A 17739-nucleotide genomic window follows, 5' to 3' on the forward strand; every position below is an offset into this window, starting at 1 on the left:
GTACAAAGTAAATAAATATTTACAAATTACAATAATAGAATTTAATTTGAAGCAGAAGGATCGTCTTGAAAATTAAAAGTTAATCTATTAAATTCATCGATCTATTCTTGGCTTGCCGGTGAAATTGTATCATGTAAGCGTTGGTCGGAACGATCCCAATCCTTGATGCACACTAAAGCTTTAACAATATCCTGTTGCAATGCGTTTCTCCGTTCTTTAAGTATTCGGCCGGTTGTACTGAATGCTTGTTTGGCTGCAACAGTGGAGACTGGGATTGAAAAAATATCCATTGCCAGTCGAGTTAGGATCGGCCAAGTTAATGCTCGTGCCCTCCACCACCGAACCAAATCAAACATTTCACTATTGTCTACAACTAAGCCCTCACTCAGGTACGCCATTAACTCGTTGAAGCCGTCGCTGTTACCACCACCTCTTGATGAAGATCCACTCCCAGATTCTTCTTAACCTTGAGTCGTCATCGTCGTCTTCTTCTTCTTCTTAGACAACCCGAAAACATTCAAGAATGAATGCGGATTGTCGTCTCGTTGTTGTGGTTGTTCTACACGAGGTGTGTTTCTAAGCCTACTTTCATAAGAGTTATAGAGAGATAATATATTTTTTTTTTATAATAGAAAATTGGTCAGTAGTGTCGATATCTAAAAAGTCACCTAAGTTATCTAATCCACTTTCTAAACCATATAATTTTAATCTAGGGTTGAAAATAATACTGAAACCATACAACATTGGTAATTTAGACCAATTTTTTTAAACTTATTTTCCATAGAAGCGATGCGAACTCCTAAAACCTCGTGTGTCCTAAATTCACTAAATAAAATAGATATTCTTAAAAGTTCTCCTAACGCTAATGGTGACGTTGGGTAATAAGTTCCACTAAGCTTTAAAGTAACTTCGTGAAATCTACCTAAAAAGTTAAACAAGAGTTCGGCAATTTGTCAATCAGTTTCATCTATAAATCATGGTCTTAATTGTGCACTAACATAGTTTGTTATAACACTTTTATAGGGGATGCATTGTTCAAGCATTATATAAGTGGAGTTTCATCTTATGGGCATATCTAAGGCTAATGCTCTAGGATTTTGATTACATGTTTGTAGAAACCTAAACTAATCTTGTATTCTTTGATTACTACCTTGAATCCAAGCAATGTTATCTCTAATTCTTTTAATATGACCTGACATTGATTTTAAACCGGATTTTACTATTAAATTAATTATATGACATGCACAACATTGGCGAAATATATCATTATTACCGAATAAACTTAAATCATTTTTAAAAAGTTCTATTGCTTTAGTATTTGCAGTAGCATTATCTAATATTATGACCATTACTCTATCCCTTAAACTATATTCATCAATGACAGATAAAATTGTATTATATATTAAATTGGCGGTATGTGATCCTATAACATATTTAAAACATAATATTCTCTTATCTAAATCAAAATCTTTATAATAATGTCCGGTTACAGCTAAATAATCTTTGTTGGCAACGGCGAACCAAATATTCACCGTTAACGCAACGTAACCACTAGTAGAGTGTAAAAGATTTATTAATGCTTCATTTTCTTGTTTATATAATTTTAATGCATCTTTCCTAAGAGTAGTTCTTGAAAAAAATTGTGCATTAGGATTATGTACAATTTTAATATAACGCTGTCAATTTCTTTGTTCGGTAAAACTAACTAGTTGATCTAATGTGGCTACTAATCGTGCCATTTCTATACGATCAACTTGCAGATCGTATTTCTAAGTAGTTAGACATCTGGTTTGGCAGTCAAATGATAATTGTGTTTGGTGGAGATCGGGTCCGCCTCTTTGCTTTTGAAGACACTTTTCAGAGTGTCTTCTCAAGTGTATAGTGTCGTGAATAGTGTTATCTTGTAATTTATCACCACAATATTTACATTGAGTTATGTATTTAATGTTACCGTTATTGTCGACCTCCTCGAATGTGTTGAAGTGCTCCCAAACTGTTGAGGTGCGCTTGCATTTCTTCTTAGAACTTGCAACACTTGCACTAGCACTTCCGCTTGCCTCTCCTCCACGCCCATCACAATTACGTCCACGACCTCTAGTACGTCCACCAAGGCTCGGATTTGCAGTTTCCTCAGCAACTATTTATGTAGTTTGCAATTCATGCTTTTGAAAAACATTAGGAAATTGCCTTTTTCGATGTTGAATTGGGCATCAATGGGAATATCACCACCATAACCAGAAGAAGCCATTATGAAAAATAAGAGAGATTGAGAGCGCTTTGAGAGAGATTAAGAGAGATCGAGAGAGATTTAAGCGAGATTAAGAGAGATTTGAGAGAGATTTAAGAGAAATTAAGAGAGGATGAGAGTTTTAGGTGAGGAAAATTGTTGGGGGGAGGGGGGGTATTTATAGGAAATTTTTTGGCTTCAAAAAAAAAATTTTTCCCTCAAAAATTCGGTTCCAACGGTAACACACACTTTCGGGCGGTCGGGTCGGGTTCGGGCAAATCGGGCAACGGTAAGAAAAAGAGTCGTTGGGGTCGGATAGATCGGGCGGCGGTCAGGTCGGGCACAAAAGAGCCGTTGTGTTCAAAATTCGGGCAAAAATCTAGCTAACGGTCAAAAAATTCGGGCACATTCAGGCAAAATCGAGTTACGCGAGAAAATTTAAAAAAAAAATCGGCGGACGGCGGTCTCGACTTCTCCACCGGCGGCGGGCTGTCGAGAATGGTTTTTTCTCGGGCTGCTAGAGCCCGAGCCCGGATAAAATGGTCGGACGGGCGGCGAATGGTGCCTACCCGCCGTGCCTGAAAATTTTCAGGTTTCGGGCATGCCCGCCACCCGAAGTTTCATCACTAATTTCAACTAGTATATGTATAATTGGGAGAATTTCATTCTTTCGTCTCGTTTTCTTTTTTTCTTTTGTGTTTTCTTTTGGAGTTGTTTGCTTATGAAGAGAGGCTTCATGCTATCGCTTAAAATTTTTTGTGCTAAAGTAACGAGCTAAAATAAAATGACGAGTGTGAAAAGGAGATTGAAGGGGTCAATAATTGATTATCTTATGAAAATACTTAAAGATAATTTAGAATAATGAGAGAATATAAAAAGTCAATTTAATAATTTCAAAATTATTTGGGGATGTGTATTTAGAAAAGGGGTTGCAGATTCGTGCCAAGAGCATAGAGCAATACATACGCTATTTCTTAAAAAGAATGTATGGTTATTAGTATTATTAGTCATTGAATTGAGAGAATTATGTCACTTTGATTCCTAAAATTTTAATATTGATAAATCAATCCCTGAAACTTGATTGTTTGACAGTTTCAGTCCTTAACACTAGATTTTATAGTGATTTTTGAAATTTCTCAAAAGTAATCATGTCTGAATCGCATAATGATTGGAATTTTAACAAAAATAGTTACAGAAAAATAAATATTCTACTTTTTAAAAGGATGTTAATGATACTGAAGAGAATAATTTGCATTCAATGTCATCATTTGTGTAAATTTTCATTATTATGCTACTGGAATTTCAGAAATTTTTTTTTTATCAATTTTATAGTTAGAGGTTGAAGCGGTTAAAAAAATTAAAATTCATAAAGTAATTTGTCAAAATTTAAAATTTAAAAATTAAAGCGTCACAGTACTCATAATTTAGTGACTAACAACGTCAATAACCCAAAAAATTAAACTTAATGATATATGAAAATCATTTATGATAAAGAATTGGGTGATACCCAATATAATTTATATTTAGTTTTTAGGGTCTTTTAATAGTAAGACTTCATATGTTCATGTTTTTCATGGTTGGATACAGACAAAACGACATCAATATAATTAAAAAAAAGTAAAAATTTCTAATACAAATGTATCCGCCGAGAAATAAAAATATATGAATAATGTATTATTCAAATCCTACTATAAAAATCTCTTAATTTTAGATTTGCTCTAGAGTCATTTTCCAATAAGAAAAGGGAAATGATTAAATCATATTTGCCCCCTAAATTTTGTACCTTTTTTTAATACGTCTTCTGAATTTAAAAAATGCTCCTGTATTTATGAATTTTAAAAAGGGTTCATTTCACCCTTAAAAGTATGTACCTCAGTTCAAAATGTCATTTTATTTATAAAACTAATAAAATGATGATATGACACTATTTATGTTGTTATAAATGCCCACGAATTATTGATTTTAAGGCAATTTGTCCCCTGAATTATTATTTTTATGTCAACTTGTCCCTAACTTTTTACAAAATTGGGGTAAGTTAATACAAAATTAATAGTTCAGGGGTATTTTAAAAAAACTTTAATTCATGGGGTGTTTTAAACTATTTTTCTCTTTTTTTTTTTATGGTGAAGTACTTTTCATACTTCAAGGGTGAAATTATGGCTTTTTAAAATTTAAAAGGCATGTTAAAATAAAAAATAAAATTCAAGGGATATTTATGAAATTAATCTTAAAAAAAGACAAACAATTCACAAAATGTATGAATCTAAATTTTTATTATTTATTTTTAATTAATATTTATTTTTAATCAAATAATTATATTAATAAAAAATATATTAATTAAGATTAAAAAATAAAAATTGAGACAAATAGTTTGAGAATAAAAAATTATTTGGACGTGGCCCTGGTCCTGTGTGGTAGGTAATAAAGAAAGGGCATGGTTGGTGTTACCAAATGCAAAGAACAAAATTAAACTTTTTCCTGACCAAATTGCCCTCCACACTATACAAATTTACCAAATTGTCCTTTTCCCAGTCTTTCTCTCTACCCTTTAGACCCCAACTACCCGCCTCCATTGTGTTTTCCCTTTGACTTCGTTGACCTCCCTACCAAACTCCATTCCTTCCCCCTTAAACCCCTCCATTATATATACACATATATACATATACTTGTATATATATAGCCCCCCCGCAGATCCCATTTTCAGAGAGCTCTCACCTTCCTCTTTCTCTCTCTAATTCAGCTATCTTAGAGCGAGAAAGAAAGGGTCGTCCCAACCCAACAATGGCTCTCTCAAACGCTTCAACTCTGTCCTCCAAATCTCTCTGCAACACCAACAACAACAAAACCCACTTTCTGTCTCCCGCTTCCGACTCCCACCAGCCCACTTTCTCTCTCCTCCCCTCCAAGAAAACCAAGCGTCAAATTCATCCCATCTCCGCCGTCCACGCCGCCGAGCCCTCCAAGAATGGCGTCGTGTCGGAGAAGCCTCCGTTGCCCGCGGTTTCCGGGAAATGGAGACTCGACAGCTGGAAGAGCAAGCCGGCTCTGCAGCTTCCGGAGTACCCGGACAAGGCGGCGCTGGAGTCGGTGCTGACGACGATCGAGGCTTTTCCGCCGATAGTGTTCGCCGGAGAGGCGAGGAATTTGGAGGAGAGGCTGGCCGAGGCGGCGTTGGGAAATGCGTTTCTGTTGCAGGGTGGGGACTGCGCCGAGAGCTTCAAGGAGTTCAGCGCCAACAACATTAGGGATACTTTCAGAGTGCTTCTTCAGATGAGTGTTGTTCTCATGTTTGGTGGCCAAATGCCTATCGTCAAGGTTGGTTTATTATTATTATTATTATTATTATTATTATTTTATTTTGGTTGGTTGTTTTTGTTGTGTTTTGATAAATTCTTTGTGGGGTTTGGTTACATGATGAAGTTGATGCCTTTGATTACATTTTTTAGGATCTTTACTCAAGTACTTAAAAAAAATTAGAGAAAAGAGAAAACTTTTTTGCTTTTGGGATATCAAGTTTGGGAATTAATTGTTTTTAGTTGTTGGGGTTTAAGGAGTTTAGGTTGGTTTTTCTTGTGGTGGTTGCAATGGTTGGAAGTAGTGGTTTGTAATGGTCTTGTATGGTGTTGAACTTTTTGTGTGAATTTGAATTGTTGTCAAAAGAATTGCATACTTATAAGTGGTAGGTGATTTTTTATTCTTTTTTATTTTGGTATATTGATTACAAGAATAGATTTGTGTTTGAGGAGATTTGTTGCGATTTTAGTGCTTTTTTCTTTTATTCTGACGATTAGAAGAAGTGGTCGTGTTTAGTGTTTTGTCTGCATTTGATTTGCGTGATTGAGAATGTGGGATGACTGATAACAGGTGGGAAGAATGGCGGGTCAATTTGCAAAGCCGAGATCTGCGCCATTCGAGGAGAAGGATGGTGTTAAGCTTCCTAGTTACAAAGGGGACAACATCAATGGTGATGCATTTAATGAGAAATCCAGAATTCCGGACCCTGAGAGGTTGATAAGGGCTTATTCCCAATCTGCAGCAACTCTGAACCTTCTTAGGGCCTTTGCCACTGGAGGTTATGCAGCCATGCAGAGAGTCAGCGATTGGAACCTTGATTTTGCCGAGCACAGCGAGCAGGGAGATAGGTATTATTCCCAAATGCATTTATAGTGGTTTAGTTTTATTACTCCAAAAGCCATTTAGCAAAAAACGCACTGCAGAAATGGGTTTATAATCGTAAATCCCTCGAGTGTTTAAATACCGGTTATGATTCAACTTGACTATTGGAGGAGTAATTTTGATGAAGTTTCAGTATTTTACCTTTAAGATCAACGTGAGTTCTAATTTTCGTGGGCTTGAAATCTTTGGATGATTCAATAGGTATCAGGAGCTGGCGAATCGGGTTGATGAGGCCTTAGGGTTTATGGCTGCTGCTGGACTTACATTGGACCATCCTATCATGACTACAACTGAATTCTGGACTTCCCATGAGTGTCTGCATTTGCCTTATGAGCAATCTCTTACAAGGAAGGACTCAACTTCTGGGCTGTACTATGATTGTTCTGCTCACATGCTTTGGGTTGGAGAGCGTACTCGCCAACTGGATGGTGCCCATGTAGAGTTTCTAAGAGGAGTTGCTAACCCACTTGGTATCAAGGTATCCACAATTTGTCTTTTTTATCTCTAAAAATCTAGTTGATGTTTGAAGCTGACAAGCCTTAACATTGTTGTATCATGTTATGAGTAAAATTGCTAACTATCATACTTATTCAATGTAGGTAAGCAACAAAATGGATCCAAAAGAGCTAGTTAACCTCATCGAAATCTTGAATTCCAATAACAAGCCAGGAAGGATCACTATAATCTGTAGGATGGGTGCTGAGAATATGAGGGTCAAGCTTCCTCATTTGATCAGAGCTGTCCGCCAAGCAGGGCAAATTGTGACCTGGGTCTCTGACCCGATGCATGGAAACACTATAAGTGCACCCTGTGGACTCAAGACACGTCCCTTTGATGCAATTCTCGTATGATTTCTCTCCTTACTAGACTTCTTATTTTTACTACTAAAATGTCAACAAATTACTAGGGAAAAGTACTGAACTTGTTTTTTTTTTTTTTTTTTTTTTTTTTTTTTTTTTTTTTTTTTTTTTGGTTACAATCAATGGTTGGTAGAATAGTGTTATTTCGATTGAGCTTGGTAGAGGTTTGAGTCACGAAATGGCATCATATATGTGTAGACGAAATGAGTTCATTTACTATTGTTGATAACTGCATTTACTATTGTTGATAAGTGTTGCAATGGTAAAAAATCAATCCTTTTCTAGGGGGTTCAATGGAGAAAGATTCACCATTAACATAGGCCAGATCATCTTGATTAAGGGGCAAGTGGAATTAAGTCTGTAAAGTCACATAAGATTAGAACTCCAAACTTGTTCGTTAAGCATGGAAAAAAAAATAAAAAAGAATGTTTGTAGCTTTCTATTTCTTAGTTTATTCTACTTTTTGGCAGGCCGAGGTGCGAGCATTCTTTGATGTGCATGAGCAGGAAGGGAGCCACCCTGGAGGAATACATCTAGAAATGACAGGCCAGAACGTGACGGAGTGCATTGGAGGGTCTCGGACAGTGACCTTTGACGACCTGAGGGATCGGTACCACACACACTGTGACCCAAGATTGAATGCTTCCCAATCCCTTGAGTTGGCCTTTATCATTGCTGAAAGGCTGAGGAAGAGGAGGATGGGGACTCAACGTTTGCTCTCTGTGAGCCTCTAAAGACAGTCCTACATTCTTTCTGGTCGTCAATTTTTTAATGTATTATGGGTGTAATAAGTTTGGCATAGAGCTAGCTATCCCCCAAACATCACATTGCAGCCACCACTTATTTCCCCACCAACTTAGGGATGGTCCTAATAACTAAAAGAGCAACTTGAGGGATTCAAAAGAGAGATTGTGGGCCTTTTACAGAATATGGTTCTAGTAGTTTCTTTTTTTTTTTATAATTATTTTAGTTATGAGAAAAAAAGCTTTTGAGCTGTATTTCTCATTTAGTTTGTATTTTGGATTTGAGTTTAATTTCATGTACTTATTTATGGACTTGTTTGGACAAAAAGACTTAATAAAGAAAACCCATTTGTGGGGAAGTTGAAGAACACAAGAAACATATCATAATGTTTAAGAATTTGTAAGGGCTGTGATTTGCACAAGTTTGCCTGCTATGCCTTTTCAAGGCTGAATTCCTGTATGACCATGAAGATGTTGGGCTGTTAGTCAATGATATAAAATTATTGGTTGAACTCTTTCTTGTCTACATGTGGGGCTTTCTTTTTAGGTGTATATTTTCCACCAACCTCCAAATTGGAGTTTTATACTAACCGCATTAGCTGAAAAAAAAAAAAAAAAAAAAAAAAAAAAAGGGCATATTAACCATATCAGCCTATGAAAACAATCGGACAATATTGCCACAAGTTCATCACGTGGTAAGACATTTTCTTCTTTACCCTCTTTATTCATTTTTGCTGAAAGGCCCTTTGTTTTTTCCTCCTAGGAAGAAAAAAAAAACAGAAAAAAGAAAAAAAGCATTTCACAAAAAGGAAAGGAAGAAATGATTATTCAATATTGCTATTCCTCTCTCTCTCTCTCTCTCTCTCTCTCTCTCTCTCTCTCTTTCTCTCTCTTGTTTCTGTTTGTCTATCCATTCCCGTTTCCATTCCTATAAGGCTGCTCCAAATAAGGAAAGGAAGAAATGATTATTCCATTCAACCAAGTACAATTTACGCATGCATTCCAAAATGCACACTTACGTGACAAGTAATCCTTGGTTGAAAACCGGTAATCGGGTTTTCGTGCTATACAATTGTTAGTTGGACACGAGCAATCAACAACCAGAGTTAGCTGAAAACAAATGGATTAGATAAAGATGGAAAACAACAGCAATTCCACTAAAATATCACATGCTCATCTTGACCATCAATTTCAATCATTTACGTGGCTGCTGAAGTTCCCCTTCGTGTTCACACATATGGAGCTGAAGCGCCAATTAAGAGAATGTTAAACCGAGGGTAAATTTGGCATTCAATCACTAAAATAATAATATATTGTTACTGATCTCAACTCTAGTCCCAGCTTTTTACTATCAATTTATATTACACGTGTGGTTATTTTTTCTTCATGGATATTTTAAAACTTGTCACATCATTTAATATTAAAATGTCATATCTACTAGTAAAAGATTATAATATGAGTTGGTATTAAAAAGTTGAGATTAAAAATGGTAGCTATATTATTTCCAATATATCAAACTATTTGAGTATTAGTTGTGTTGTGTTACAAACCTATTAGATAGAATTTACTTATGTAAAACCGACTTACAAAAGAAGAGAACCTAAAGATTTATAAATTCATTATTTGTCTTTTATCATTTTATGTGGAACTTTTGGTATCTAACATGTTACAAGACAAAACAATTGTTGTAACAAGCTCTTTTTTTTTTCCTTCTTTCCCCTTCATTTCTTTCTATTTACAAACTTCAATTATCAATAGAAAAATGATAACTTGCTTGTGAATGAGACAAATAAATTGATTAAAAAAGTACACCTAGAGTTTCTCTCTTCTATTATACTAGTATTAAGGGACGTGCTGAGGCACGTCCTCTTTCTAGACCGAAAAAAAAAAGGTATTTTTTTGAATGGATAAAAAATTAATATTAATAACCATGAAAAGATGATTAAAATATCAAAGTTACAATGAGAGAATAAGTATAGTAAAAAAATTAACAATAATAATTGGCATATCTTTTTAATATTTAGATACAAAATTTTTTAAAAAATTAAAGGAAAAGGAGAATATATTAATATTAAGAAAAGAAATGGAAGAAAAAATGTTAAAATAAAAAAAGAGAGTAAAGTAATGTTGACTCTACTAATTGATATTGGTATTAATATGGATATCAACATAATATTATTAGTCAATTATAAGAATATTAATATATTAAACCATTAAAATTATGGTTTTGAGTTTAATAATGTATATGAAAGTTTAGTTAATAGGAACATATAATTGCCAACAAATAACAATAATTAACAAATGTAAAAGTTAAATATTATAGTATACAATAATATTAATATTTGAATGATATTGTATAACAAGCTATATAATAGTCAAATAGTAGTCAAAATTCTAAAAGCAAACAATTAAAGTTAAAAAAAGAAACCATTGGAGAGTAAGTTTAAATAATTAAAGTTAGTAGAATTAAAAAGGTACAAAAAAAATTATAAAAAGCTAAGCAAACTGGTGAAGCACACAAGTAGGTTGGAGCAAAAATTTTTATACACCATTTAAAATACAATAGATTAAAAAACATAAAGGAAAAAAACCTTAAAAGTGCAATTCAAAAAAAAAAAAAAAAAACAAAACAAAACAAAACAAAAAAGAAAGGAAAAAAAGCTTGAAAGTAAGCGAGTTAATAGGTCAAGCACACAAGCAGGTTGGAGCAAAAATTGGAGAATGTGCCCTCATCTAATCTTGTTAGTATATAGATAGATATTTCTAAAGAATCTTTTAATTAATCGAAGATACATATTATCACATTAATTTAGGAAAATTGTAGAAAATAGGCCTAAATTAAAACTTACGGTAGTAAATAACTAATTTACCAATATACAGAAATGAATAGGCCTTTTTATGTTTTGAAGTTTTCACTTTCTAATTTTACTCTTTTCTTTTTTCTTTTTTCCCTTTTATTCTCTTTCCCTCTCGATCTCCTTTTCTCTCTTCTCGCTCTATCTGTTGTTCGTGTGTATGCTCTTCTCTCTCATGCCGGCCATTCTTTCTTCTGATCACTATTGTATGAGATTGCGAATTACATATATGAAGGTGTAGTAAATCTATAATTTACCATCAGAACACAAAATATGTTTATTTGTAAATCTTAGATTTAAAGTGTAAATCTAAGATTTACTGTTTTTGGATTATATTAACTTTACTAATATATTATAAACATTCTTTAGTTATGTTCGTAAATCTAGGGTTTACAATCAGATCACAGATTGTGTTTCTTCATAAATTCGAGATTTACAGTGCAAATCTAAAATTTACTATTAGAACACAATTTCTGTTCTTTCGTAAATTATGAATTTACATAATAAATTTAGGATTTACCATCAAAACACATTATTCTTTGTAAATTCAGGATTTAAAGTGTAAATACAGGATTCATTGTCACTGAATTATATTAACTTACTAATATAAGTTAAATATTTTTTTTAGTTATGCTTGTAAATCTAGGATTTACCGTATGGTAAATTCAGAATTTACCATCAGAATACAATATATGTTCCTTCATAAATCCTGAATTTATACTGTAAATTTAGGATTTCCTATCAGAATACAGATGGGAACACAATCAATTCTCTCGGTTAGTCAATTTTCTTATTTATTTATTTGTTTTTTGTACAGCCCTACGTTGAGTGTCTATTATTGATTATATCGTCCCTTTTAGAAGAATTGAATGAATGGTGCCGTTTGTAGTTTTGTTCCAGAAAGTGCAATAGAGTAGGGATACGGATTCCTAACATCGGTGCTCGAATTACGATTACTAACAAACTCGTACGATTACTTGGAAACTTTAAACGATGGAATTGCAAAATATAACGATGGGCTAGCAAACTTTAAACAGTACACAATTACTTGCAAACTTGGCATGATTACTTGTGAACAGGCACTTTGCCGAAACGACACCATAGAAAGGCCCAAGAAAGCCTATACGAGCGAGGAATTTCTATTAGCTACTAGCTAGCTGACAGTGCTCATAAACCATAACCATAGTTCAGCGTCTATAAAATTTTAACTTATAACGACAACTGCATTGTACCATAGCAATTAGCAATAGAAAAAATGTCGCGACAGAATGTCAGTATTCTCAACTCTTCAAGTAATCCTTAGATATAGAGTTACAATGTCTTTTTAAAGGGGATGCGTCAATTCACCAGATGCATGCGCCAGCATACTTGGGATGCAAACAATCTTGAATACATCCACCGGGTGTATATAAGCAGTAAGGAGATGAAACAACATTCTAGTAGTATGGCATATAGCGTGTTGGTCTTCTGAACCTGGGAACCTTGCTGCGGCGAGTTTGAAGAGGAAAGTCAACAATCTCGTTTACCTTCTACATGTCAATGGCAATGCAAGTGAGAGAAAAGAAACTTACCCATAGGCATAAGGAGAATAGGCGTAAGGCGGAATATATGGCCTCCTGAAGCGGTAACCCGCATAAGGATTGAAACGTCTAGGACGGTACTGCTTCATCCCAGGAACATTAGTCCTCTTAGGCAAAACCTGGAATACACATAAATGAAAACTTATATAACCACGTCATGACAAACCCTAAGGAGATGAAATAGCCTTTATAGTTTGGTACACCATATGTAATATAATATTCGGAGTAACCAAGACCAATGAGCTTTTTTTATGTTTTTCTGCTTTCATTTTTTTCTTCCTGAAGAAATGAATTAGGAAATACCTTCAATTGCCGGCCATGCAGCTCCGATTCATTCAGAAGGAGAGCCTCTTGAACAGCTTCTGTTTCTACAAATTCCACATATGCAAAACCCTTTGGTTGACCATATTTATCTGTCAGTATAGTCACTCTGTTGACGGTACCACATGATTGGAAATGCTGCTGCACTTCTTCAGGGGTGCATGCATAATCAACCTGCAAAACGCAGTCCAACGTTTTCGAAAGCAAAGCTAAGTCAGTAAAAGAACCTTGGCACCATAAGCTGTGCAGATGTTACCAAGGTCAAACCAGACACCAATTTCAGCCAGCTGAGCTTTTTGTTCAGTACAACAACAATAACAACAAGCCTTAATCCCAACTAATTGGGGTCGGCTATATGAATTTCACTTTTTCACACAATTCTGTTCGAAATTAAACTTTTCTGAAGGTCTAGATCTAGAATGTCTTTCCTAACGACTTTAGTCCACGTAATTCTTGGTCTACCCCTCCCTCTCCTAGTATTAGGTATAATAATGTCCTCCCAAACACGAACTAATGCTTCTAGCAGTCTACGTTGGACATGCTCGTACCACCTCAAGCGGCCTTCGTGTACTTTATCTTCTATTGGTGCTACACCTACTTTTACTACGAATAACTTCATTCCTTATGCAATCCATTCTCGTATGGTCACTCATCCATCTTAACATACGCATTTCTGTCACACTCATCTTAGTTATATGTTGTCTCTTAATGGCCCAACATTCACTACCATATAACATCACTGGGCGGATTACAGTCCTATAAAACTTTCCTTTCAACTTAATAGGCATCTTGTCATCACATAAAACTCCCGTAGCATTCTTCAACTTAACCCACAATGCCTTAATTCTATGTTGAATATCCTCTTCTATATCTCCTTCGTATTGCACTATAGACCCAAGGTACCTAAACTTCCTAGAAGCCCCAATCTCCACACCATCTAAAGAAATTCCATCACTCTGATTGCTTGAGTTACTAAACCTACAATGCATGTATTCAGTTTTCGTCCTACTTAACTTAAATCCCTTCGTCTCGAGAGTTTGTCTTCACAGTTCTAACTTACGGTTAACTCCTTCCCTATGTTCATCAACTAAAACTATATTGTCCGCAAAAAGCATACACCAAGGAACTCTATCTTGGATTTCTCTTGTCAGCTCATCCATCACGATAGTGAAAAGATAAGGACTAAGAGCAGATCCTTGATGAAGGCCGATCCGAATGGGAAACTCTGCCGTGTAGCCTCCAGCAGTTCTCACACTCATGACCTCCCCATCGTACATGTCTTTAATTACTTTAATATACCTCACATGCACTCTTCTCTTTTCTAGCACCCACCATAAAATTTCTCTGGGCACCCTATCATATGCATTTTCTAAATCTATAAAGACCACATGTAGGTCCGTCTTACATTCTCTGTACCTTTCCATTATCAATCCTAAGAAGAAAAATGGCTTCCATGGTTAATCTGCCTGGCATGAAGCCAAATTGATTACCTGAGATGGTAGCTGTGGCCCTTAATCTCCTTTCGATAACTCTCTCCCAAGATTTCATATTGTGGCTTATTAACTTTATGCCCCTGTAATTGTTACAATTAAGCACATCTCCTTTATTCTTGAAGATGGGGACAAAAATATTTTTACTCCATGCATCAGGCATATGCTTCTTCTTTAGTATCTCATTAAAAAGCTTAATGAGCCACACAATTCCAGCATCTCCTAATAATTACGAACATTCCCTATGCCTTCACTAAGCTAGGATATACATATTATGCTTTAAAATGAACTGCTTCTGCTATTAGCTTAAGACACTGAGCCACATATATCTGCCACACAGAGATGACATATAAGAAGTTTTACTTTATTGATGTTGCTTTATGTTGCTCTCATTACCAATCATACGGGTCAAAGCAGCCCAAATTCCTTTCAAAAGTCATGTCCCCATTTAAACATATGGACCTCGGGTAAGCATTTTATAATCTAGCAGCATAATAGCTTTCTAGACAAAATTTCGGTGTTAAAAAGAAAAGGTTCGTATCCAGCAACCAATGGTTTAAAATGACGTCCATTTTTTCAACCCTATGTTGTCAAAACCATCTATGTCAAATACGATCAACCTCAAAGCAATTCATTCTCTTGCGATTTTTAGATCAAGTCCTCTGCTTTTCTTTCACCAATGGGCATCGAGTCACTATTACCATTATCTTACACGTACCAAAGTAATCAAATGTTCCTAGGATCACAGATTAAACATAAGCTTAATAAGATGAAAGATGTTAGTGAGAGACGCCAATAGGTAGAAAGCAGTCCTAACATGTTATTGGACTTAGACATCTTTAATAAAAGGCCCGCACAATCCACAAAAAAGAAAACAAAGGTGATTACTTAATTTCGGATTTACAATTGACAAAGAAGAGAATTAAGACCAGGAAAGCAGCAAATATGTACCCCTTGCCACATTTGCGCTAACAGGCACACACCCTTGAGGAATGACCACCCTTTCAGCCGCAGAAAGGATCTGCAAGACTGCAACTATTATTGCATGTGTGTAATTTGCCTCTTGTCTCCAAGTATGCATTCTTTCCCTCTCGCGCAGCAAAGATGAAGCGTCTTAAGTTACATTATACTTCTTCCATCATCACAGTTTTTCTCCAACAACATATTTGACCAACAAAAGTTCAAATATCACGCCACTACCTAAATGAGCTCTTTAGCAAGCCACACCGTGTCATACATGCACATTTCATTGTTTCTCTTTTTTTTTTTTTTTTCATTTTCATTCTCTTTTTTCTTTTCATATTTCTTTCCTTTCTTTTTCTTTTTGAAGTGTTCTTCATTCCTTTTTCCTTTCCCGGAAGATTTTTGAGAATTTTTCTCACATGTTTTCAAATTTTCGTTTCTCTTCATTTTCTTTTTTTCCTTTTTTTTTTTTTAATTTCAAACATGCATGAGCCTTTTTTTTCACACAGCCAACAAGAAATGAAAGCCTAATTGACGTCATAATGACTTTTGGCACACCCTCAAAATATAGTAAAATTCCGGCGCTTATACAGAGAGCTTCATGTATAATAATGACCCTGCGATCATAGTAAGACGTAAAGTCAAACCATGATTCTGAAATGTTAGTAGTATCACATCCAGACGGCAATAGAAACAATTACTAATTCTAGGCTCAAAATTCTTTTTTCAATAATTTTATAGCGACCAAATAAGCAAAACTTGAGTTCAAAACAACAGAAGTGGACATGACAATCGAAAATCTAAAATGATAGATGAATGGAATAAGTTTAAAAGGGAGGTATACATGGGTTCTTAAGGGAAAAAGAAAATCCTTTTTAACCAGACTCCACTAACAAATAGGAAAAGAAGGGGAAACCATAACCAAAGACAAGGGGAAACAACTAACTGTAATAACTTCAAAGAAGCTACAACAAGACAATCTTAAAGCACTGAAAATCCAAACACCAACAGAAACCATTGAGGCATGACTCATGAGAACTGAAATCTGTTTGATATTAGAGTCTTAGTATTCATTAAGTCATGACCATAAAGAATTGAAACACCCACAATGGTCTCGTAACTAGTTCAGAGGTGTAACTTTTTGTTGTAGTTGCATCATAAAAGATCAAATCTAAATTGTAAGAAGAGCAGCCTAGATTGAAAAATGTAAACAAATAAAACTTTTTCATATTTCTGCCCTAAATTCTTCACCTCCACCCCATTTCCCCACAGGTTGAAAAAAAAAAAAAAAATGAACTTTAGATTTTTAGTTTCTTGCATTACTAATGCATCTATTGAACGTCACTCAGTTCCGTCATTACTAATGCATCGTATCTTGAAACTCCATGAATATAACACCAAATATGCCAGCTTAACAATTACAATGCAAACTGCCAAGTCATCAAAAATGAGCATGGAAGTTTTTGTGAAGAAAATAAAAAGTGGAAACAACATAATGCTACTTACATTACCAACAAAGACAGATCGTAAATCTACTTCCTCCTTGTTTGCTTGAGAAGCAACAGCACTAGCAGGATCTGCATAAAAATCAAATAACATAGCTATTTAGGAATTTAAAACGCAAAAAGATAATTCGGAAGTAGCAAAACAATTCAGTTATTCTATTTCCCTTTTTTTTTTTTTTTTATAATTTATAGAGCTAACTTGGTTGGGGGAAAACAGAAACAACCATGTTATTCAGTTCTTTGAAAGAAATTTCACACAGAAAAGCCTTCTACAATAGCAAAAGAAACACTTATTCGAGATGATACCGGAGCCTATAACCTACAGCCGACAAGTCAGAAACTCAAGACAACAAGATGTAAGTAAGAACTAAAATGAAGATATAACATTAACACATGGTCATCTCATATTTATTAGATGCAACAAAATCGAACAACAAACAGACTAGTGCATCCAAAATCTTGATAAATTTCCAAAAATTCACAGTTTTCAATAAACCAAACAAAGAAAAAACAAGCGAATTCACACATGGAAAAAGCACGGCAGCAAAACTAAATGTCAACTTAACATATTGGATTCAAAACCTTGAACAGCGCCCATTTCCTTCTCGACCTTGGCCTGCATTTCGCGAAGAGCAGCGGCCTCCTCCTCCATCTCCTTCAGGCGCTTCTTCATCTCGTCCAGCTCCTGCCAAGACAAAAAAAAAAAAAAAAAACCAGAACTGATTTCAGCTAGGGTTTCTGATTTATTCAGTATGTTTCACCGATTTGACGATGCCTAGGGTTTTCGCTTTCGCTTTTTCAATCGGAGAAAAGAACAGGAAGAATGAAAGAGAAGTACCTTAACGGCGTCGTCGTCGGCGGCGGACATGTCGACGTCGCCGTGGTGGGCGTCTATGTCGCCGTCCATGTCGCCGACGTCGGGGATCTCTCCGCCGTAGACCTCGTGTTCCTCTTCCTCCATCTCTCTCTTTCTTTGTGGTTTCAACTCGAGAGAGACTGTGCCTGGCCAATTATATACG

General features: G+C 35.2%; 2 protein-coding genes across 2 annotated transcripts; one reads left to right on the forward strand and one right to left on the reverse strand.

Moving 5' to 3' along the window:
* The first annotated feature begins 4834 nt into the window (after positions 1 to 4834).
* On the forward strand, positions 4835 to 8379 carry LOC21402701 (phospho-2-dehydro-3-deoxyheptonate aldolase 2, chloroplastic). The gene is made up of 5 exons (XM_010107966.2): positions 4835 to 5542; positions 6092 to 6369; positions 6605 to 6881; positions 7003 to 7248; positions 7734 to 8379. Exons 1-5 carry the CDS (start codon positions 5009 to 5011, stop codon positions 7995 to 7997), a joined length of 1599 nt encoding a protein of 532 aa, XP_010106268.1. The 5' UTR covers positions 4835 to 5008; the 3' UTR covers positions 7998 to 8379.
* Positions 8380 to 11886: 3507 nt separating this feature from the next.
* Positions 11887 to 17739, reverse strand: LOC112093523 (polyadenylate-binding protein 2). The gene is made up of 6 exons (XM_024172174.1): positions 17559 to 17739; positions 17303 to 17405; positions 16722 to 16792; positions 12745 to 12936; positions 12433 to 12560; positions 11887 to 12346 (listed from the first exon to the last, which is right to left on the reverse strand). The coding sequence occupies exons 1-6, from the start codon at positions 17679 to 17681 to the stop codon at positions 12298 to 12300; spliced, it is 666 nt and encodes a 221-aa protein (XP_024027942.1). The 5' UTR covers positions 17682 to 17739; the 3' UTR covers positions 11887 to 12297.

This window comes from Morus notabilis, unplaced genomic scaffold (genome assembly GCF_000414095.1).
Source record: "Morus notabilis unplaced genomic scaffold, ASM41409v2 Scaffold62, whole genome shotgun sequence".
In the NCBI taxonomy this organism is placed as follows: Eukaryota; Viridiplantae; Streptophyta; class Magnoliopsida; order Rosales; family Moraceae; genus Morus; species Morus notabilis.

Excerpts from the sequence above, each read along its gene's own strand:
- LOC21402701 (XM_010107966.2), top strand. The coding sequence starts at position 5,009 with ATGGCTCTCTCAAACGCTTCAACTCTGTCCTCCAAATCTCTCTGCAAC. Across the intron at positions 6,370-6,604 it reads CACAGCGAGCAGGGAGATAG|GTATCAGGAGCTGGCGAATC; the intron begins GTATTATTCCCA and ends ATGATTCAATAG. Across the intron at positions 7,249-7,733 it reads GTCCCTTTGATGCAATTCTC|GCCGAGGTGCGAGCATTCTT; the intron begins GTATGATTTCTC and ends ACTTTTTGGCAG.
- LOC112093523 (XM_024172174.1), bottom strand. The coding sequence starts at position 17,681 with ATGGAGGAAGAGGAACACGAGGTCTACGGCGGAGAGATCCCCGACGTC. Across the intron at positions 12,937-16,721 it reads GATCTGTCTTTGTTGGTAAT|GTTGATTATGCATGCACCCC; the intron begins GTAAGTAGCATT and ends TGCGTTTTGCAG. Across the intron at positions 12,561-12,744 it reads TGCATGGCCGGCAATTGAAG|GTTTTGCCTAAGAGGACTAA; the intron begins GTATTTCCTAAT and ends TGTGTATTCCAG.